Source organism: Electrophorus electricus, chromosome 24 (assembly GCF_041902795.1).
Source record: "Electrophorus electricus isolate QZ-2024a chromosome 24, ASM4190279v1, whole genome shotgun sequence".
NCBI classification, from domain to species: Eukaryota; Metazoa; Chordata; class Actinopteri; order Gymnotiformes; family Gymnotidae; genus Electrophorus; species Electrophorus electricus.
Window position 1 is genome coordinate 11,562,712 of NC_137520.1, and position 23,622 is coordinate 11,586,333.

Genomic DNA, 23,622 nt, shown 5'->3' on the forward strand with positions numbered 1-23,622 from the left:
CTACTACTTTGTTGGCATCAGAACAAGATGTGTAGCAACACTATCAGAATTTCAGCTTCAAATGGAACATTGTGAGCTGCAGGGCCAGATGTGACTCAGATGTAAGAGCAAAACTTTCATCAAGATTTCAGTTTGAGGATGCAAAATAACACACAGAGCATCTTTAATGGGTGAACAAAGAAAGAGGCACAAACATACTAATGGATTTCTATATATTTTTGGAAAGCATTACTGCCACTGGACTATTTTAAGTGTCCTTTGAAAGATGAGATAATGGATCATAGCAAAGTGTCTCACCAGTGGTTCATGTCCCCGTGTGTTTTCACACTCCTCGTTCATGTTGTTTCTTCTTATTTTTGGTTTGTTTGTTCAGCAGGATGAATGCCTTTGGGTCAGCCAGAACCATCTGATGACATGGACAGCTCATGCTATCAGCGCTTGGCGCAGCCCGGGCTGGTATTTCAGGCCTGCAGTGCACAAACTTATCCAAGGCTCAACTAAGAGGAAATTGCATTAATCCAAAATTGGGTTGGAGCAATTTCCCTGGCCCTATCTTAAAACAGTACCAGAGATGGGACCACCTCAGCTGCAGCTCATGCATGGGATGAATACCAGACCTCGATAGCCTCTGGGGCACACAGACCCTTTTTCCATATGCTGCCTAATTGGTTTAATTACTGTAATTATCTGCTGGGGTTCACGTTGCAAAGGCAGGAACGATTAATGGCCCCAGGAACACATGTCGACAGCAGGAAAGGAGGGAGAAGGAGACTTCAGAACACTGTTAGAGAATTGATAAAAGTTGGAAAAGGCAGTCAGAGACTCTCAGGCACAAGAAAACCAAAAGCAGAGGGAAATGGGAAAAGAAAAAATACAGCAGAAAAAAAAAAAGTTATTTTTTTTATTGTTTTAAAAGTTATAGCTAAAAACTAAAAAAATAATAAAAATGGCTTGCAGGTCCCTCTGCCTTGGCGTAATAGTGTCATGGAGAAATATGAATGAACTCAAGCATATTTTCATTACATTGGAATCCAAGTTACAGTGCAGCATGTTAAGTTAATCAAACCCAGCCAACATACATTATGAAAAAACAAACAGATATGCCTTGCTAAGAGATCAACAGCAATTTCACAATGGGCCAATGGCAATATGGAAGTGTAATAACATTTCACAAGGTGTCTACAGAAACAGATCACTCAACAGTGACATACACTTATATTCTGCAATTGCCTGTTACATTAATGCCTGTTCTATTTTACTAAGCAGCCACATACATAAATATCATCATTCTTATCATTTAATTCACAATGATGATATTTTTAGATATATCACAAAAATAATACATCTATAATTACTATTGTTTGATTAATAAAGTTTAGTCAGTATCATTTTGTCTGAGAGGATTTTAGTTTTTTGCAAATTTTTTGCATTTTTAGTTTTTTTTTTACTTGCTCCTTTCAGTAATGCATCATTTTTCCTGGTTTTATGTTAAAATAATCAGAGGAAAATGAAAGTGTGTCTGTATCAATGAAACAAAGTCACTCATTAGATTTCTGCGATTCCATCCTATTACTAACTGTAGTACTAAAAGACTTCCAGATAGAGAAATTCATTAACTCAGAGAGAATGACTATGAACAGGAATGACTGAGGGAGCTACTATGGCAATGAGACCAAGGAACATAGGCTGGGAAAGAAAGAAATGTGAGAAGAGAGAGTGAGAAATGGAGAGAGAAAAGCTGAAGGAGGAAGACCAATATAGCCCCAAATTGGAGGATGTGTTTTTTGGTCAGAAACCCATTTCTAAAATTAGCCGGGATGTAAATTCCACAGTGCTTTTGGCTTTGAATGCATACACGATAAAGAGGACAGCATATAAACTACATACAAGGGCAAACTCAGGCATGGCCAAAAATCATACATGAACAGTAGCGTGTTCACTATTAAACATGTGGGGGTGGGGGTGAGAGGTTCTTTAAAGAGCAGGGCAATTATGGAAGCCACTAAAAAGAAAGAGGAAACCTGGAAAATGAGAGCCGCAGGCCCCACGCAGACCCGTTCTCAGCAAAAGCACAACCATGTGTACAGTGATCGGGGCACTCAAGCCAGGCCTTCAACAAAGTCCCCACACATGCTATTGTGGCTGGCAGTTTAAAACGGGGGAGTCACAGGGAGAAGTCCGCAGCACACAAGCCAGACATTAAAACTGCATGCAGACACATACAGTTCTGTTTACGTGTACTTACAAATGCATTGTGCAAAATGCCTTCCTCGGTTAATACACGAAAACGGGGCTTCTGGCTGCCTTTCGAACTATTTTTTTTACCCTGCTAACCGTAGGCAGAGTGAAACACACCTAACCACATGAGACACCCGGCACGGAAAAACAGATGACGGAAAATCTCGAGGCAAGCCTGGTTTCGGGTCTCACCCTAAGGCCCTGAGACAGGCAGGAGGAAAAGCCACCACAGGGCCACAGACAGACACGGATAGAATGGGCAGAGCAAGGACTGGCAGGCACATTGTTCCCGGCCTCTGCCTACCTGTTTGACTTTCTTCATGTTAGTCTTTTGTTTGCCAGCTTTCTCAGCCTGCCTATTCTTGTATCTAAATATTTACATTCCTTTTCTGACATTTCCATCTTATCTGAAGAACACATTAGTGACATTGTTACTTACATCATTCAGCGGCAGCTGATAAGTGCACTAGAGTGGGGGTCAGGCACGAGGTCCCCTCCAAGCTCAGGTGGAACGGGGTCAGGCAGAGGAGAGGTAACACGGAGGACATCTGAATCGCTCTAGAGGATCATATGCTGGACTATGAGATGGATGTCAATTGAGACGGAATTTAAGTAAGAGCTCAGATTAAATTTATGTACACAGCTTTTATATGCATTCTCAAGTACTTTATAAGAAATTATTTGCACAAATATGAGAATTTGGATTGTATTGGTTCCTTTGGGTTCCGTTCTTTATCATGCTACCAGGGAGGTTTCAGCATATGAAATCAGAATAAAACATTCAATTATGAAAGTTTATGAAGATTTTATTCAATAACACAAATCCCAGCTCAATATTTAACAAATAAATAAAACAAAAATAAATAAGACTGTTAAATAAGGTACAAAACCATTGGGAAAATCTAACTGAGAATCTAACAGAATATGTGGAATGCTAGTTTGTATTTAACTGCATATTGTTCTTTTTTCAAATCATATGGAAAAGAAATATCAAACATGGAGAATGAAAAAAGGATAAGGATATCAAAAACTGTGATCATTTCTTTTCTGTCAGGGTGGGTATCCCCCCACACCACAACCACGCATTAATATACTATTACCAATCTAGATACTGTGCTTCAGGTTCATACAGCTAGAACATTAGATCAGCTAAAACTAAATATTACCAGTCAGCCAAGTAGTTTGCATTCATCATCTTGAAATATTAAGAATTTAGAGAAATCCTTATGAAGGCACTGTAAGACCATATATTCTCTATTACAATCATGTGATTGAAAAGAGTAAAGCAGAAGTGGTATTTTCTTCAATTAGAAATTACTTTTTCAAAGTCTTTTGAGAATATGGAAGGAGAGGTCAATGCATAGTACAGCCTTTCATTCCATAACATCTTGCTTCGTGAAGCACAAATTTAAGCCTATTAAAGCAATCTAGAGAAATTCTACCATCATCATCATGCAAATAAACAGGAAAGTGATAGTATAAAATCAGTTATACGTGGTCTTTCATCTAGATATCTTGGCAAATACAACTGCTTGTAATTATACTTGTAGTAGTTTCCTATTGTTTATTAGGATTGTCATTTGGCCCACACATTATGATGTAATTTGTTGGCATTACACATGTTAGTCATATTTTTTTTTTTCATTTGATTCAACCTGACATGACACCAGTTATGCACATCAAATTATAACAAAGATTTTTGGTCCTTTACCAATTTTCATTTTGTCATTCTGGCAAGGAAGTGAACATCACATCACCATAATGCTCCATAATGACAAAGGACGAAACTTTGGATAGAGAAAGGCCCCGGCATTTAGCGCAAGTTGATTCAACCTCTGAGATTTCTTATTTAAGTGCTATTTTTGCTGTGGTGTCCCCGGTCCTCAATTTTGCTGTAAAAAAAATTTCAAGAGTGAGTTTCAAGTAAGCATAATGTCATCTTTTTCAGACTGAAGAAGTTTTTTTTTGTTGTTGTTTGTTTGTTTGTTTGTTTTTTTTAAAAAGGACTTCAAAGCTCGCAGCATTAAGAGCTTAAAGGTAATGTTAAGATTTGTTCATAACAGGCATAGGCTTGGCCACCCCAAGCCACCACAGGGCCCCAGGCCATTGCCACCTTTATGCCCTGTTGTTCAGGACACATTCATAGAGCCCGTGTACCACAGCCATCAAATCCACCCCCTGCCATGACTCCACACCCAGTAAGGATCAGATCAGTCAGCAGGTGAAGTGGTTTGTGCAGATGGGCCATGTGCTCTTTTCCCCAAAATGGAAAGCAAAGAAGTGGTGTCAAAGCACAAGACAAGTCAAAGGGAAAATCAGTCAAGTAAAGGGCCATTCAGACATGGCAATGCCGTATATCAGAGCAGAATCGCTGCTAATGAAGTTTGATAACTGTCTGGCCAAGAAGGCACGCGCATGAAACTAAGCAAACAAAAAAAACCCTAAGAAATGTAACTGTCCTTTTTTTCTAAAACAAATTATGTAAAAATATATTTCTAATATACAATATTTGGTACATCATTAGCATTTTGTTTAGGCTTTCCCTTTACTCATCTCTCCCTTCCATTTTTGATGTGTATATCAAATCTGCTACAAGTCTCACTTGTTGCGAGTGTCCATCTTGATCAGCCGGAGGGTGGCGCCCAGCACAAGGGCCGTCCCTGCGACCCAAGTGCAAGGCATCTTAGAGTCCTGTTGTTAGCAGCCAGAGAGAGTTTCTGGTCCCTTAGCGAGCTCCAGAGATTCTGGGAATGCTTCACACAGCAAATACGCTCAGAGTACTTGTCTGGTCCTTAAGTCCCAAGATGCTGTAGGCAATTCTCTTTAGGTGCCCTGGTAGGCGGACACCGATGTTACGGATATCCCTGTGAGAAAGGTAAAAGGAAGAGTCAGAGAAAAATGCTAAAAATGTGGCATCACATTTATACTATTTAAACTATGAAAAAGAGGCCCAGCACTCAAGTAACACTTGAAAAATGATGTGGCCAAGTGTCAGTGGCATTTTTAATAAACCGGCTTGATGCCTTTTAAAGACTTATGGCCCTTGCCCTGACTGAGGGCGGCTGGCAACCCCAGCCAGTGGAAGATTCGTAAATAGTTTCTGGCTTTTTAGGACTGCTACCAGATGACAACAGATGGAACACTCAACCATAAAATACAACAAAAACACAAAAAACCCTCACAAACACATGAAAGGCTCCGCACGAAGTTCATCCAGCTTCCAGGCTAAAAACATTCACGGGAACGGAGCATGTGGTGCCAAAACTCCTCACTGCGTCACTACAGTAGTCTCCTCCGCTCTCCATAAATGGCACTCCTCAGCAATTATCTGTGAGGTCTAACACATCTATATCTCTCCAGAAACACCTCCACACCTCCTAGCCATTTTCCTTCCTTAAACCCTTCCAACACACAAACCCACACACGCACACACCCCAAACCACACACCCACACACCTCGTTTGGAACCCACAACAGGGGAAAACCGAGGTTCCTGCCTACAGTATTCACTGACTGGTGCTGTGGGCAAAGAGTGGGATGATGGAGACATCAGGAGAGATGGAGAAAGAGTCGGATGGAATGGGGGGGGGGGGGGGCATCAGCCCATAAACGACCACATCCAGGCCATAAAAAATAAAAATAAAAATAAAATAAGTTTAAAAAAAAAAAAAATTCCTCCCTTGCCACCGTCTTTTCCATTCAGCCCCTCCTTTCCATTCAGGCTTGTCCTTTCCAGACACACGGACTATTGTTACAGTCTAAATACACTCACATAAATGGTCTATCCTGAAGTGAATGCAAATGTCTTGAAAGGCTATCAAACAGTAATTACACAAGGTGGTTTCATGTTGGCCAAATACAGGAATGCATAAATGCTCTGTGGCTATGCAAGTTTAATGCTGTAACCAGTGTATACATTTGTGTTTATCTAAATCAGGGCTTGATCAGAACATGGATTTTTCAAATATGTGTTTTGTATAACAACGATTAGTATCAGGATATATTTTGAATACCACAATAATTCTGCTGCACCGAGTTACACTTTCCCCTCACACTTGTAGTTCATATGGCTGTAGCAGCTTCATTTGGAAACCTAAGGGTTAACAGATACCACGAGACTTAGGTGCGGTAATTTGGTCACATGCAGCTAAGGTGAAAACCGACAAGACGTCTGCACCGAAATGGACTTTGGCCCATTACTCATATCCACAAATGGTGTGCGATAAGTGCCTGGTCACTAAGGTTTGCCACATTCCCTGTGGGAGTATCCGGCGTTACTCACTCGCTCTTCATCTGTAGCACCTGCTCCATGCTGACGATTCCTGCCATGCTGAAGTTGTCGCTGTACTGACTCATTTTGATGGACTCCAGCCACTCGGTCACGGTCCTGAAGGGAGAGCCGTCCGAGCCACTGGTACTGGGGAGCCGGATGGAAACTCTGGGAGGGACATGACACAATGAAGTCAGCAGACCACACAGGGTTGGTACTTTGGGCTTGGTTCGTTTTTTTTACATCCTTTTGTTGCAATCACCGAGTGGGTGAGATGTATTCCAAAGCAGAAAACCTGTTGGTTTGGTCGTAAGATCTGATAAAGCATATGAACCCGCCACTTCTCGACTTCCTTGCACGAATATGCGCATGGCATGCAGCATGACAATCGCAAGCAACAATCTCTCAAAGCTGATGCATGCACATCTTACTTTCCCAAGGTTCAGTTTCATCTTGCTGTAAAGTTTGGCTCCCTATAAAACACTTGGTGCCGCCTTTGTAAGACAGCGTGCACGTCTCAACTCCCACCACATCCTTACTTGCCACGCAATGTCATGCGCTCTACTCTTCCCATGCTTCTAAAACCGTCACACATGTGGCAAACCCGTACCGAGGATCAAAGTCTGCAATGGTCTTGAGGGAGTCGGGACTTTTGAGGAGTTTGTCCAGCAGGCTGACAATGTCCTGGAAGCGGGGCCGTTTGGAACGGTCCTGCTGCCAGCACTGCAGCATGAGCTGGTAGACGGCAGACGGACAGTCCATGGGGGCAGGCAGCCGGAACGCTTCGTTGATGGCCTTCATTACCTGTGGGGGAGACACAAGGGGGACAATCAGATCGGAGGAGCTTTGCTCAAATGAAGACCATGTGCAGAAAATAGCACGGACACTGCGTTACTGTTCCGAGCTGGCCAGGCATGGCTCAGGGTATACCTCATGGTTGCTCATATCCCAGTAGGGCCTCTCTCCAAAGGCCATCACCTCCCACATGACTATACCAAAGCTCCACACGTCGCTGGCTGAGGTGAACTTCCGATACGCGATGGCTTCTGGAGCCGTCCAGCGGATGGGAATCTTGCCTCCCTGTGGGGAAATAAAACCCACAAAAACAAAGTGTCTGACCAATCGTTTCAGTTTGGAAAAAAACAGTCAAGAAATAATAATAATGTCTAGTTAATGTGAAAATAAAGACAGCTGGAGTTGAGAACGGCTTGTGCAAACATTCTACCAAAAATATTGCATCAAATTGCTAGGTGAACGTACACTAGTGGTGTAAGTGCCTTCAGGTTCATCCTCCAGAACTCGGGACAGGCCAAAGTCAGACACTTTGCACTCCAGATTGGAGTTGACCAGGATGTTGCGGGCAGCCAGGTCCCGGTGAACGTAGCTCATATCGGAGAGATACTTCATGCCAGCTGCAATGCCACGGAGCATGCCCACTAATTGGAATGAGGACATTTCCCCATCATGGTCCTAGTAGGGAAACAACGTAGAAACGTTTTACAAGGTAAAGAAAACTCATCCCATGTAATTTTTAAAAAAGTTTTTCTTATTATTTATTTTACTGTGAAGCAGACTTACTTTCAGATATCTGTCCAGTGCTCCATTCTCCATGTACTCAGTAATAATCATGGCATGCTTAACTAAACAAAACAAAAAACAAAACAAAACACAGACAAGTATTAATTTTTCTTAAAAGTTTAAAGTTACTAAACAGAACAGTAAAACAGTGGAAATGAATGGAAAGAAAATGACAACAAAATAAAAAGCTGATATGTACATTTGGTCACCACACCCTCCAAATGAATAATGTTAGGGTGGGAGAACTGGCCCATGATGCTGGCTTCACTGAGGAAGTCCTGCCTCTGCTTTTCCGTGTAGCCCGGTTTCAGCGTCTTAATAGCCACCGCTGCCTCCTTCCGGCCAGGGATCTTCAGAATGCCACGGAAAACCTCTCCAAACTCACCTACAGCGTGGAAACACGGCCGCCCCCATGTAAAGCAACATACGGGATAAAGTCAGATAAAAACCACAGCCAGCTACCCTGATCTCAGACCGTTTCATATAGGGGCTATTAAGTGACATTCGGTGGGGGATCTTTGAAACCTTCTCGGATAGCACAGAGAGGAAATGGTAAACAAGGCACGTGGGTGAGAGCACCTGGAGACGCGACCTACACTGAAACTCTAGAGCGGTCAGCGAGTGGTTGCGGGGGGAGGGGCGACTGTGTGGGATGTGGGGGCATGGGATTCAGCTGTCGCCCACAGAGGGAAACGTAAAAGAGGGCCGTGGGAAGGCCTGTGGGGGAGTTCATAGGGGAAAGGTGATCACACAACCCTAATCTTCTCATCTCAGGGTTAGAGAATGTTGCCCACTGAGGCTTATCCAACGCATTAACTGTTGTATTCATGAATTCTGTTACAAGAATTACTCAAATAGAGTGTATTCATTCTTCTTCTTCTTCTTCTTCTTCTTATTACCTCCTGATTTTTAAACATCCTTCAGTACAAAAATGGGATGAGGTAAAAAAACAATACTAATGTACTTGGATTGTCTTTAGTAAGCAATCAAATGCTCTCTAGTGAGATGAACGTGCCACTCTAAGAATATGTCCCAACATGCAGAGTGAGCATCAGATTCTGTTGCGAGCCTTGTTTCGACTGTCACTTCAGGCAGTGTGTGCTGCAGTTCTCACATATCTTCAAATAAATAATGATCGATGTGAACCGAGAGCGGCACCTTACATTTGTGACAATGCTGGGAATGTACTAATATGCTCCTATCACTTTCTGAGTGGTGATGTGACTCGGTATGTACCAACCTGCTCCCCTTACGCTATCAAATACTTTACCCTGTCTGTAAAGGGTATTTTGAACTCTAACTCTAAGAATACTTTTCTGATTAGACAACTAAAGCACTTTTGTAAGTTGCTCTGGATAAATGTAAATGTATATAGATGTAAACATTCTGCTTGGTAACGTGACTCAGAATACACCAACCTGCTCCTATCACTTTCTGCTTGGTGATGTGACTTGGATGGATTTCGCTAGCAAATTTGAGCACGGCCATGTTGGGGTCTTCGTATGTATGAGGATCAACATAAGTCTTCAGAGGCTTCAGTTGCTCTGGAGAGGATTTACCAAGATTAGTGAAAAGTGGCACAGAAAGAAAGAAAGAACGAGAGAGATGAATTAACAGAAAAAAAGGAAGCATGTCTCTTATAATTACCTGGGCTGGAGAAGTAGGCATCCTCTGGACCTTGCCGTGTGTGAGTGTTTCTTCTGCTGTAGAAGAAAAAAAATGCCTGAATGAGTGGTTTTTTTTTTTTTTTTTCTGTTGAGTTTTTTTTTTTAGCAAACCGAGACATTTCTTTTCAGACTTGGAGCTTAAAGAACGGTCAACGTCGGGACCAGCTCCGGCTCCATTCAGTCGAGGAGCACTTTGATAAAAAGCTGTCTGTGTTTGCCAAGTGCTGACAGGGGTCTGGGTTATCGCAGACAACGTACAAGGGCTTGGGTCACCTTCAGAGAGCCGCTACAGCCGCTACGTTGAAGACAACCAAGCACCACTTATCAGGCACAATGCACGGCCCCGATTCATTTAGTTTCAAACACGCCTCTCGTTAAAGCACACTTATTGAGCAGTGACAAGGTGTATTCAGCACCATCCCTCCCAGTAGATAAAGAGCGAGTGAGGGCTCTGAGAAAGAGGGATACTGAATGGGTTTGGACATTTTGGATCATTCACAAGGAAAATGAGAGGGAAGGGTTGGGAGCGAGGGCAAGGGGGGGGGGGGGGTTCCTAGAAGAGGCGAGTGAAAGAGACCCCCAAAGCGAGGGGAGTGAAGAGAGCGAGGGGAGTGAAGAGAGCGAGGGGAGTGAAGAGAGCGAGGGGAGCGGCCGTTTCTGACCGTTTGCGAAGGAGCAGGACCACCGCCACGATGAAGAGCATAGCAGCTCCTCCCAGAACAGCTCCGAGAATCACGGCCGTATTCCCTGGACTCGAAGGAACTGGATGGCGGGAGACACACAAACACGCACGCGGGCTCTGAATGAAACAGTCAACCTACAGCACAACCAAACAAGCAATGCATCATCTGAACACGCATGCACACAAAAAACAAACAAACAAACAAAAAAACCCAACATCCATCCCACATGACTTCAAGCAGCGTGAACAGTAAAAGGAAAAACATTAATATTCAGCTGCTTCAGGCTCGCCTTTACCTTCTGGTAGCGTTGAAAACTCCTGCTCCACACTGTGGCTGCCTGGGTGGCCTTCAGGCCCCAGAGCCTGGACTTTAAACAGATAAACCGTAGAGGGAGTCAGATCACTGATGTGCACAGAGTTCTTCTCCAGCACCAGCACGGTGTATGTGGTAACCTTCTCGCTGCGCCTCTCCTCATCTTTTTCCTGCAGAGACGGGAGAAAGCAATGTGACGCCCCGTTCCGGTGCTTTTCAGTCAGGCTCACTGTTGGTCGGCCTTAGTGCCTGAGAAAGTGGTGCTTCTGACCTTCTTGCGATACATGAGCTCATAGCGTGTGGCGATGGGCTTGGCGCGGCGTGACACAGACCAGGACAGCGACAGGCTCGTGGGGCTATTGTCCACCAGGTGCATTCCGGTCACCTTCGGAGGGTCTGGGATGGAAAGACAGAGGGGGGGTTGAAGCAGAATACAAAAGTAACCAAGACAACAAATCTCCACTCAGTGGAAAGAAGGGGATGCAAGCCAGAGACAAGACGGAAGGCGGGAGGCTTGCTTTGCTCACTGTGCTGCAGACCTGTGTAGTGCAAGGCTGTATTGATGGTACTGGTGGCTCTGTGGGAACTGAGGCAGGAAACACCGCTCCGGGCCTCCACGGTGAAGGTGTAGTTCAGATGCGGCTCCAGCTCACTGACGGCGACAGAGGCCCCCTTCAGGTCGGTGCTGCTGGGCTCGTAGCGCACCTTCTCCCCGCAGGGCTGACACGCGCTCCCATCGCAGCGCTCACACACCACGCTGTAAGTGATGTCCGTGCGGCCCCCCGTGTCTAACGGGGGGCTCCAGGACAGCTGCAGCTTGCCCACGGCGATCTGGGCTGTGGTTGCCATCAGGTTTCGTGGAGGTGAGGGCAAACCTGCATAGCACAGTCAGATGCACAATGACCATTAAGGGTCCGTGCAGAATGCTCATGAGATGTTTAAACCTGAAGTAACAAAGAAGTTAAAAGATGTGCAGAGGTTAAGAAAAAAACAGAACATCTCACAAATCATCTCTCATTATCAGCAAAGGTCAGGGATTTGGACAGTTACAAGGACACTAGGTCAGACTGCTGCAGTGTCTCACCAGAGCAGGCCGCTGTCAGTGGGTCCTCCAAGGCTCGGAAGAAGCCCTCTTGGCAAGGACAGCTCAGGGCACCAGGGCCAGAGGGTTGTGTATTCTTTGGGCATGGCTCACAGGCCTCACTGGACACAATGGCTTTGAAGAAGCCTGGCTTGCACTCTGTTAACAGACCAGCACATGCAACACTTGGATGAAGAACAGATGAAAGCTTCCAGTAATGATACTGCGTTGGGAGTGTCCGTTAAGAACTCAGTGACATACGACTTCACCAAGTCAGCCTCTTTTGAAGTGTGTCCTTCCCCCAACCCCCAGCAGGTGCTCCTCTCCCAGCAAAGACTTTCTTTTTGAAGGGGAGTGGAAGACCAAGTAAAGCACAATGCTGAACCTTCCCTCCTCTCCTCAACATACAGGACCAGTCACCCCACATTCCAGACTTTGTCATCAATGCTTCACAGGAAAGACAACAGAACAAACCAAATAAACCCAACGGACATGCTCAACACTACATCTGTCAGCAGTCAAAACAGGTGCGAGCAAAAAGCTTTTGAACCTTCCGCACGGATGTTCTAAAATTCATTTATTCATGCAGGAAGTGTATGGAGGTGGATCTTAAATGCCATTACAAATATAGTATGATGTGAATGACAGAAACAACAGAGGGTAGGGTTTGGAAACATGACTTTAGCCATACAGCTGAACAAAACTACAAACAGGAAGAGAAAGTTCACTTCTGAATCGATGAACGTTCCACTGCATGCAGCTTGTGTCTTTTCTCTGTCCAATGCCTCCCCACTGTTTCTCCCACTGTAGTGCCAAAGTACACTGACAGTTCTGACTCTCGCTTTCTTGGAAATGTGCGCTAACCAGAAGACAAGCTGGCAGACAGCACAGTAGATAGCAGCATCGTTGTCGCTGCGCAATAATGGGAATGCATGGTCAAATTCTGTGCGGGTTTGTGTGGGTGTGGGTGTGTCTGTGCGCGAGAGAGAGAGAGAGAGAGAGAGAGAGAGAGAGCGAGAGAGACAGAGAAAGATAGTAAGTGTGTGCGGTGTTAAAAGAAACCAGAGGTACAGTAGAAGTTAAGATCAAATATTTGCAGAGTTGGTGGTGGTTTTAATTTAAAGGCAATTTAAGGACACTTGCCAGAATGAAAAAGTTGCACCTTTTTGGTTTCATTTCATTTGGATCCATTCAAAATACATTTACTGTAACAAAAGAAGCCCACACCAAATCCACATTTCCATTTCCCAGTGGTTTTGTTTAAATAGCTATTTTGCCAACAATATTAATTACTAAGTACAGTTTCTCTTCATTCTTTAGTGCTTTGTATCAACTGAAACCAAGAAGTGGACTGGGCCACTTGCTCAAATAGGAGGGGTGTAGCAAAAGCATATATTACCTCAAATATATGAGGACACTCTCCAATTTCAAAAGAAAGCCCTCAGCATGAAAAGAATTCAGTGCGTCAACCAAAAAGCCAGCCAAGGCGTTTCTCACTCCTCCTTTCAAGTCAGTTCCCCATCTTGCTTCTGTGCCAGCTGTTTCTGAGACTTACTGCGACTCGTTAAGGTCGCCCCTGTGCTGAGGCGGGGGACAGAAGGGTAGGCAGAGGAGACGCATGAAGACAGAGAGAGGGATAACACCTCCTGCTGGGGTTGCAGAGAAAAGGGGAGGAGACGGGGAGGAGAAAGAACTGCCCTGTTCACCAATACGGGGGCCGAACAGCTGCTGCTGCGAGCCCTGAATCTCATGGCCTCTGACTGCACCACCCCCCCGCCAACGCCCCATAATCCCCCGAATTCCTAGGTCCCGTCACTCGTTCCCAGGCACATGCGAAGGTCCAGCGTGGGGATTCACGGGCCCTTTCAGCCCAGACAACAGGCACAGAGCACCGCTCCATTCAGCTGGAGGAAAAACACTTGTTGCGAATAGTGGAGATGCCACATGCCACATGAATGCACAGGCTGGCTTCTTAACGACATGGAACAAAGAACGGCCTGCATTTGTGTCAGTGCAGTGCATGAAGGCGATACAGTGGAGTCTATAAGCCTATTATCTAAAAATGCACTGGGGTGCACAAAGGGAAGAATTTTTTAGGTGTTCGCCCCAAAAGGAGCAGTCTCAGGAATGGTTCACGTTCAGTTCACGTCCAAAACCACAAATCAATGGCATCATTCAAGCTCCAACCCACAGCATGGCATTTTGTGTGAACTTTTTCACTTTCCAAAATCCAGGAGGAATGCGGCAGTGCGAGACGGGTTTTGTCTTTGTGCGCTGGACACAACAGGAAGCAGGAAGTGCAAGGCTGACGCTTTGCTTCCTTCCTACGGCAGCCAATCAAAGCATGTACTGGGGTGAGATGGAGAACGTTACCCTGATTCTGGGGAGAGGAAAAGAGAACTGGATATGTTAGCAAAAAAACAAACAAAAAAAAATGCAAGGAGAGGTCAGAGGAAAGTAAGGATGTATGACATTTGAGGAACGGTGATTACATTTGTGTAATGAAGGATTCCTGGTTGAAGGGTGATACGTTTCTGCCCTCTCACAGGGCCCCAATCTCCCTTGTTTGGCATCAGGGGATTAGGCTTTAAGAGGCTCTGAGTGACTGTTTGTTTATTGTGAGCGAAGCAGGATCTCTGGGCCCACTGGGGTCTGGGAGCCGCGTGGGCCGAGTGGAGCAGTCAGGCCGAAGATGGACGAGCGGGTGACGTTAATGGATGGATGCACGGATGGATGGATGGGCAGGACCGTTGAATGAATGAGTGTATACATGCTGGCTGGACAACAGGAATCCCTCCAGGACAGGAGTTACACGGGAGTGTTTCGCATAAGAAAAAGAATGGAAAACAAAAGCCCCAGTCACTTGGTCCTGGGCTCAGAAGGGCTTACATGTGGCCCCAGGCAGCGGCGAGTTAAAGTGTCCCGCTCCACTGGGAGCTGATGGCCAAGTAAAACAAACAGTACAGCAGAGGGAGTGAAGAGAGTGGCCAGAGGCTCGTATCATGTGGGGGGAGGAGGCGAAATTCTGTTTCATGGCCAGTGGAGAAAAAAAAAAAAAAGGAGTAGAAAAACAAGAAACAAAACACGCACGAGAGAGAAGGAAGAATGAAGATTCAGACAATCAGCAAAGATCATAATCACAAACCTTCAGCAGCCTTCCCTCGGTAAAACAAAGGGACCAAAAGTTAAGCAAAACGTCCAGATTTTGGTTCTTCGTGAGCTCTGCCTTTTTGTTCCCCTCCAGTTCTCAGATAGGATCGATTTTTGCTACATGGTCCGCATAGGAGTTGCTGTTGTTGAACAGATCTAAAATGATCTTGGAAGCTCACAATCATAATCCACATCAACTGACCCTGGTCAGCATGGGCTGTTGAAGCGGTTATGTGGTCAGCAAGGACAAAGCCAGACCTTTTGGGTAGGGGGTTGTAATATGAAGCTGAGGGGCACTCGGTATGGTGAGAGCATTAGTCCAAAGGATTATTAGCCCAATGGACCAGCTGTAAGGGAATTACATCTAAGCTTTACAATTCCTCTCAGCCTTTCATCTGGTCGTTAACAGACACAATAAATGCTCTAATTCCTTTCTTTTGGCAATTTTCACTCCTTCTCAAGGAGAGGACGGAAAGAGAGACAAGAGGCAGCGAACTCAGGAGAGAGCAAAAGGAGATCCAGAGGCACAGACAGTAAGAATGGAGGGTTTTCTAATTAAGAGAAGAGCTGCACACTAACTAGAGATGACAGATTCACAACTGAAGCCACAAGTGGTTTAGATGAGCCTGTCAGAGCTTCATTGGAAATAAAGCTTTACTGCAGCTTGGCTCATCAGAAAAGACATTTACACCAATTTGGCTCACGTCTTGATCTCCACTGATTCAAGTGGCAACTCAAAACGAAAAAGTGTGGTACCAGTTTAAAAAGGCCAGTCAAACCAATAAACAAAATTCCCTAATAGTTGGAAAATAAAAGGAGCGAATGAAGCAAGGGAGAGTTCAACAATAGAAATCCCTGAGCCGACGAGCTGGTGGGTCAGAGAGGATTAGCAGGCCTCCGGTTTCCGCTGTAGCTCGTCCTGTTGGGGGGGACCTAGTGCTGACGTGGGGGCAGGAAAGTGCTGACCTCACACCCCAACAGCACGATACACTCACCACACACGTACACACCCACAATCTCTCGCTTTATCCATATTCATAATGTACATGCAGAAAATATGATTCAAAAGGACAGACCTTGTAAAACATACTCTAAACTTCTTAGGATAGCACCAACTTAAATAATGCACACAAACGCGCACGTGCACACACACACACACACACACACACACACACACACACACACACACACACACACACACACACACACACACACGCAAAGTAGTGCTTTCATGTACACAAGTACGCAAAGACCTTTTGAAGAAAGCAAAAATTGCTGATGAGTCAACACTGCCAAATTTTATACAGTTATTCACCCCTTTGGTAGGCTGGGAAAATCCTGACACTTCCCTCCTTCTTGTGACTCATGTCATGATAGGGATGGTTTTTTTTCATTCATCCTGAATAACACAATGAGCTGATAGCCATCACTATAAAAAAAATTACCATTGCAATCTTTTCCATGTTGTTTAATATGAAAATGTGTCATCAAGTTGGCATGTGATTAAAGAACTCCTTTTAATAAAAGATCCCCTCATTATCTCTGCAATGAAAAAGTCAACATTGCCTCAAACTAAAGTGAAATCTATAAGTGGCAGCCGTTTCATAAGATCTTCAAAATACTGACATTAAAAACATAACTAAAATTTAATCAACAAATCTATTAACGTATTAACAAATTTTGGGCAGCTAAGAGGATGGAGTCACTCAAGCTGCTGCAGAGGAGCATTACCCTGAGGGGAAGGTGGGAGTAATTATAGGTGAACCAGGAAAACAAACCTGAAGAATTGCAGATCACCAACGAGCTCAACATATTTCCAAATCTCTTGCCAGCACACCATTTCCAAGCTTCTATTATTATACTGACGTGTTACACTGAGAACTTAAACTCAAACTCCTCAGATTTGAGAAGCCAACCATAAATCATCTCCCCGTTGTTCTTGCACTCCTCTCACCGCTCACCTCCGCCAACCTGCGAGATAGCGTGAACTCTGTGTAACAGCCCAGCATGTAGGCTGCAGTGAGACTCCTGTACAGTCACAGGTCCTGCACCACATGCCTTCAGGACAAGCAGACCGTGAAGATGTCAGGTGGCCAAGTCACCCCAGCCAGAGAATCCAGTCAGTTGCCTATGCACAAGCAACAAGTATTTAATATTCCTCAGGGGAGATTTTAAAGTAAAGTTTACGATCGCGGCCACACATCTTAAAATCCAAATGTACACTCCTGCTTCAATTTATGGAGTCGTATATTACAGGAATCTCATGTAAACTTGGTGTGCTCTTATAAGCATCTTATTTGTCCATGAGACACATATGGTGGATGAGGAAGGTTTTTTTTTTTTTTTTTAATTTATTAACAACACACTACTTGACATTTCTAGGGCAGGCCTAATTAGCATAAAAAGGTCCATGTGAAAGCACAACTCTTGATACATGTCATTTCCTTTACCCATACTCAGCCAATGAGAATCAGTGAACCCGCCAACAACAATAACAATGCATGATGTCTTACATCTTGCTAATTTTGGAAACTCTAGAGCTAAGAACTACAGAAAAAAAAAGAGCAGCGAAAGGCAGGCCAAGGCAGTTGCAGTACTCTAGACTTTCAGGTCATGCAAATTTTACAAACTATTAGCTCCTTGCACATATTCCCAAGAGGAACTGCTTACATCCTGTCATATAATTTTATTAGTCATTGCAAAACCATAGATAAAGCATTCCATCTCAGCATTCCCTGCATAATGCGTGGAGCTCAGAAATAATCAGGCAACATGTACAGGCCTATTTTCAAGCCATCTGAATGGAGTGCATGGATTTGAACTATTGGTACTTTGCCACTGTGTTACTGCTCTATATACTGGTATGCCATTTATTTTTAGCTAGCTCTCGGCTTCGCTCCATTTTAAGATGTTAAATATTGGCGAATGTTATGGTTAACAGCCCAGGAGATGTAATGATTTTGGAATAATGTGTCAAGCTCCAAAAAGTGGGACTGCACTGTTTGTTTCTTAAAAGCTAAATACGCACGGTTGTGTGTGAACACTTGTGTTTTCTTTGTCTCCTTTTAGTACTTATTTTCTGTTGCCATAAGATTTGTTAATTTCTCTCTTTTTTTTTAGTATGTAAAACACACCACTAGATAGGAGAAATATTCCAAGATAATAAAGTCATAAGCCAAAGACATGAGACAAGAGCATGGTTACAAAACCAGTACTTACTGCTCATATCCACACCCAAGGCAATTATATCCAATCCCTAACCAGGCAGCACAGCTTGAACTATGTCACCAACCAATTTAGCTTCAGTTAAAATCAAAGAAAAAAAAAATCTATTACAGTTAAAGACCTCCTTTAACTGGGAAAATAAATAACAGCCTATAGGATCCCAGACCAGTATGCCTTGCTGCACTACTTTTTCCTCCCTTGAACACCTACAATATGGCAGCCGACATCCTTTGGTGGCTTCCAAAAACTATAGTTATTTGTCCAACTCAGCATCAGAAGGCTTTCCGGCCTGCGACAGGGCGTAGGCAAATGTTCCTTGCACAATCTAAGCAGTGGGTCAGGCAGCAAGCCTTTGTGTGGTCAGCTTAGGTATGTGTGTTTTCTATGCCAGGGAAGAATATGAGTGTGCAAGGGTGTGTTTTATGGTGGAAAACTGTGTCAGTGTCAATAGTGAATCAACTTGAAGGGAGCGTGCGTTTGAGCTCACCGCTACTCTTTCCTAGTTCATCTGGCTGTCCTCCCTGACTGAAGGCCATTTCACGCGGCCCTTTATCCAGTCCTGCTTCTCTGTGCCCACCACCACTTGCGCTTAACTGACTGTATATCCATCATCGAGGTTCAGCTCTGGCCTGGAGCTCTAGGGAATTCCTCAGGGCTGCAGTAATCAGGGAGGTTCCCTGGTAAACTTAGGAGGAATGCACGAGAGAAGGTGGGGGTGTGCAGGACCAGTAGCTAGAGCGGAACACTATGATACATTGTTCTGTTACCTTAACATTCCTTTCTCCGACCTTTCCACCATCCCCTCCCTATCAGTTTGCCTCAACCTCCCTCTCGCTTTCTCTCTTTCCCTCTCACCTGTTCTCTTGCTTTTCAGTCTGTCTTAAATTGTCACAAACCAGTACTAACCAATCAATACAGAATAATAATAATTTTCAGTATCTACATTAATTCGGATTGTCTGAGGATTTTTTTTTTTTTTAGCCGACAGTTCACGCTCACCATAGAGCATTTGGCAGTGTACCTGTGTCTGCAGGACTCTGTGTTATAGTAGAGGCTTTGTTGAAGTGGCTGCGATTGAAGGCATTTGTAGTGGAATGATTCGGAACAGGCCCTGGCATGCTAAGACTCCCGAGCACATTTATTCAGTCACAGAACACCTGAACGTCAAATGGCAACATTCCCACTAGTGTCGCAAGATGAAGAACAGAGACCCAGGCAAAAAAGAAAATCCACAAGTCATGCACGTATAAATGGCTACAGGAGAGAGAGCCATGTACTCTGAAGCAAGTTTTAAGTACACCTTTTTTCTTCCGCAGTCAGTCTAAGAAAGAATGTTGGGAAGAATGAAATCAGATCTATGTGAAGAGGAAGCACGTTTCAGAATGCAGCATATACTTTTCTTTCAAGTAAAGCCACACTAGCTGAAAGGAGACTGAGGTATTGCTGAATACATAAAAGCATAAATGAGTAAGATGAAATTAAGACTCACCTGTTATTAGACAATAGCCATCCGGATCAAGTCTGAGAACAAAAGCCCTTAATTGTGCAAGAGCTAGAAAATCTTTTTTTTTTTTTTTTTGTTAATTTTTTTTAAAGTGTAGTTTTAGCTTAGTTTACCAGTGAGAAAAAAGTACTTTAAGATAAGAACTTCCGATGTGGTACTAGTTTATCCAAGTTTACCCAAGGGGATATTCCACTACACTGAAAGAAGCTCACGCCAGACAAAAACACACATAATATTGTAATTATAAATTGATATGCCAAAAAAAATGTATTGTATTCTTTTCAATATAAATCCTTAAACATAACCATTGCTTAGATGACAATCAGACTTCTCAGCTGGCACACGACGCAGAAAGGACCCATGTCTTACCTTGGCATGCACTGCCCACAGCCTCATATCCACGGCGGCACTGGCACTGACCCACTGGCACTACCCATTCTCCATCCATGGTGCAGTAAATACGTGGTTGCTCCTCACTCTCAGCGTTTTCCACACAGGCGCCAGCCACCTCCCGCAGGGCCTGGTTTTCCCCCCCAGCCACAGTCTCAGGGAACCCCGCCAAACTCTTCACCGTGGCCGGGCACATTTTGTAGTACACCTTGACCGAGTAGACAGCCACGCAGGCCCCAATGTCCTGGAAGGCAAGGTAGAAGCCCTTGCGGGCGAGATTCTCCACCACCCGGGTCTCCACGTTGATCCTCATGTCGCCAATGCTGGAGACCTCATCCGGCGCGATGGTGGCCACCTTACGGAACTGGCCTTTGCGGAAGCTGGTGCCGATGTCAGCATCCGCCTCCGAGGCGTGCAAGTTAAATGTCTCCTTACAGGTTAGCGAGTCCGCACCAAATGAGTTGCAGTCCCGCACGACAAAACGCATCTCCACAAAGACCCGCGTGGCGGTCGGTGGGCGCTGTATGAAGGTAGTGCGTAGCCAGTTGTCCTGCTCCCGTGCCTCCACGTTGCAGATGAAGTAGTTATAGAGCAAGGAGCCGTTCACAGCCTGCTGTCCTATCTCCCACTGCAGAAAAGAAGAAAAAAAAAAGAGAACACAAGGGAAGAAGAGTCAAAACCAAATTTGTGGAGAAGAAACTGCTGAGGGTAAAAATAACACTAAATGACACCAACATGGAATTTTAAGTACTACTGAGGATACTGGTTCATTAACCATCAACCCCTGGCACAGAACAGGACATCCATAATACCAACTACAGTAAATGGACTGATGTAACTTGATGTAATGCACATTTCTTTACAGAAGTAACGTTTGTGAGCTTTTCTTGTGCATGTTGCCACTGTGCTATTAATTATAGGAGAGGTGTGTCATTATCTCAGTGTGCAGCACAACTATAAAACTGTCTATACCACGCAACTGCAGAGCTAATGCTGCTTTAAATTACATCAGTTAACACATTTCATCATTTTAATGGTTCCTTATACGCTCCTAACCGAACAGCAGCCCATTAGGAGTGCAATTAACGTTCCTTAAGGTCCATATATGTTGACTGTTTGCCTTTTTCACTGTCAAAAAAGCTCCAAGATAGATTCTAGAAAGCATAACTTTCTGAATCAGTCAATGAATACATGACAAGGCATGCCCACACTCATTTTCAAGGTCAGACAGTGATCCGCATTAAGATTCAAATGTGACTTAAATCAAACGAGACACACGGGGCAATGGTTAAACTTAAAAGACCCATTTAAAGCGCATGTGTGCTCGTATATAGTCTCACACACAGACGAACACGCAGGTTTGGATGTTTACTCTGCAAAAGTTTCCACGCGCATCTAAAGCGTCAAAACTGCTCCGTTCACATGTTTAAAAAAGTGCCACATGCGCCTGACTTTAAATGTTAATTACACCCTCAGTTATACGATCCTGAAGATAGGGCTTTAAAACCGCACGACGCCACAAATATTCTACAGCAGCAACCTTCCTCCAGCGCTGCAGACTTTTCTAGGAGCAGCGCAGACATGTCGCAGAGCCAAGGGAGTCCGCACGGCGTTGCACCACGCTAATCCGGCTACTTTATCAGCGAAGTGCAACACTGGAGGAACTAATCAAAGCCTGAATGAGTCGGTAACTGTTCACTCGGTCGCAAAAACGATGCACGGCGTAGTGGTTGAAGAGTAGGCCATGTCCCACACACTCACCCCATCCTCGTCAGGCCATGTCAGCCAGCCTAACTCGCCTCCGGACTCCACCATGTCCAGCAGCACCTCTGTGTTAAACAACAGCAAAAAAAAACCGTCAGACAGGGCGACATCAGGTTCACGTTTCAGATTTTATCTAAGCACGAATCATTTTAAGCACTAGATAACGTGTGAATTATTTTAAAACAGTGAAACATACAATACTGTAATTTTTGAAAAGCACGTGTCCTGTGTTACACTATTTAAACCTCGGTTCTTTCTTAAAGTATGATGAATTACACATCGATATATATATATATATATATATCCCCTGTAGTTGATTTTTTTATAGTGTCAATCATTTACAATCGAGTATAATTGACATTCAGGTTACTTGACTGGAATGTTGACCCTTAGAAAGCGAAGAGGAAGGGGTTTTTTGGGGGGGAATAACACGGTTGAAATATAGCAGGCAAAACTTCCCAGAACTGTATTTTGATCAGCGTACTTCGCGTGTCGCACTGAGCAGGGTCTCAGCCATGTGAAAAAAAAAAAGTTACTTCAGATGAACGCACTGTCAGAGTTCAGAAGATCATAAAATGCCACTTACCTTCTTTATTTTGAAGAGAAATAAATATACAATTTATAAATACATTGACAAATAAAATTCGCTTTATCCGACGATAATCCATTTTCCTTTAGCAGTTAGTAAAGCATTCAAAGTAACTCCGCACTGAGACCAGTTGCTATACCCGCTGCGCTCATTGAGAAACGCTCCGCGACACAAAGCCCGCCTACTGGAATGTGGTGAACGTCCGTATTGTACGGAGGCGTGGCCACAAGAACATGTTCCGCCTCTAACCTGTCAGTTATCATACCTGTACAGGTGGCTTGTAACCTAGTTCTAGCTGTCAAAATTGTGCAGTTGGTCAGAAGTTTTTAATATTGACGTCTATCTATCTTTGTCTGCTTAACCAAAATTTTGAATATCTATCTTGTCCCTCTCTCTGTACAAAACATTGAACTACAGTTCCTAGTTTTACCATGTAATTAATTAATTCATCCACTACTGTATGAAGGAGTCACAGGATTAAGAGGGTATACTGGAGGGAGCCTGAATACCACTAAAATCACAACAAAAGCATATACTAGCAACACAGAGGAATTTTGGAGTCATGCTCTCCATATTTTGAGACTTTTTTTTTTTTGTTGCTTACACAAAAGCCTCATATACACTGAAAGGCATCTTCACAATCACCACGGTGACAGGACAGGCTCTTACAGCAGGTTTTGTTCAGTAGGTGTTTTTTTCTTTTCATTTGTTTTATATCTCACAGCTACTTTGCATATCTCTGCAAAAACAAATTCCCTAATCTATGTAAAATACTGAATACTTTGTAAATTGAATAGCAATTCCCAAGTAATATTGTAAATCACAGCTTAATTTTCACGAATCACCAAACTGTGAATGTTTTTTTATGCTTGCATCATAAATGGATTTTCACATATGAGCTTTAAAATGTAAAAACTACAGTCTCACACAAAACAGATCGTTTCAGGGCAACATTAATAGCTCGCCTTTTTCTTCTCCAGTCCCCTTTGTTGGACCACACCTGTGAGAAAAGCCAAAGCTCATTGCTTCTGTCACAGAAACACTGGTCTTGTCTAAATGCAGCCTCCAGGATTTAACCCCCTCACACTGTGCTCCTGATGTCTCAGAGCTCCATTCAGCCAACAATACCATCTTTTCCACCTCTCCACCCCACTCTTCTTACTTCACACATC

General features: G+C 44.0%; 1 protein-coding gene across 3 annotated transcripts; it reads right to left on the reverse strand.

Moving 5' to 3' along the window:
• Nucleotides 1-4,154: 4,154 nt before the first annotated feature.
• On the reverse strand, nucleotides 4,155-22,611 carry epha2b (eph receptor A2 b). 3 transcript variants are annotated; one of them, XM_081706940.1, is made up of 17 exons: nucleotides 22,448-22,610; nucleotides 21,859-21,926; nucleotides 20,077-20,725; nucleotides 11,832-11,987; nucleotides 11,287-11,622; nucleotides 11,019-11,143; nucleotides 10,731-10,917; nucleotides 10,415-10,514; nucleotides 9,733-9,785; nucleotides 9,504-9,629; nucleotides 8,285-8,470; nucleotides 8,086-8,147; nucleotides 7,768-7,977; nucleotides 7,438-7,587; nucleotides 7,118-7,311; nucleotides 6,520-6,675; nucleotides 4,155-5,102 (listed from the first exon to the last, which is right to left on the reverse strand). In XM_081706940.1, the coding sequence occupies exons 1-17, from the start codon at nucleotides 22,527-22,529 to the stop codon at nucleotides 4,994-4,996; spliced, it is 2,949 nt and encodes a 982-aa protein (XP_081563066.1). In that variant the 5' UTR covers nucleotides 22,530-22,610; the 3' UTR covers nucleotides 4,155-4,993. The 3 variants fall into 3 exon arrangements, with proteins under 3 accessions (XP_081563066.1, XP_026870349.2, XP_081563067.1); XM_027014548.3 differs by having other exon boundaries at nucleotides 9,733-9,788; nucleotides 22,448-22,609; XM_081706941.1 differs by lacking the exon at nucleotides 11,832-11,987 and having other exon boundaries at nucleotides 9,733-9,788; nucleotides 22,448-22,611.
• Between the last annotated feature and the right edge of the window lie 1,011 nt (nucleotides 22,612-23,622).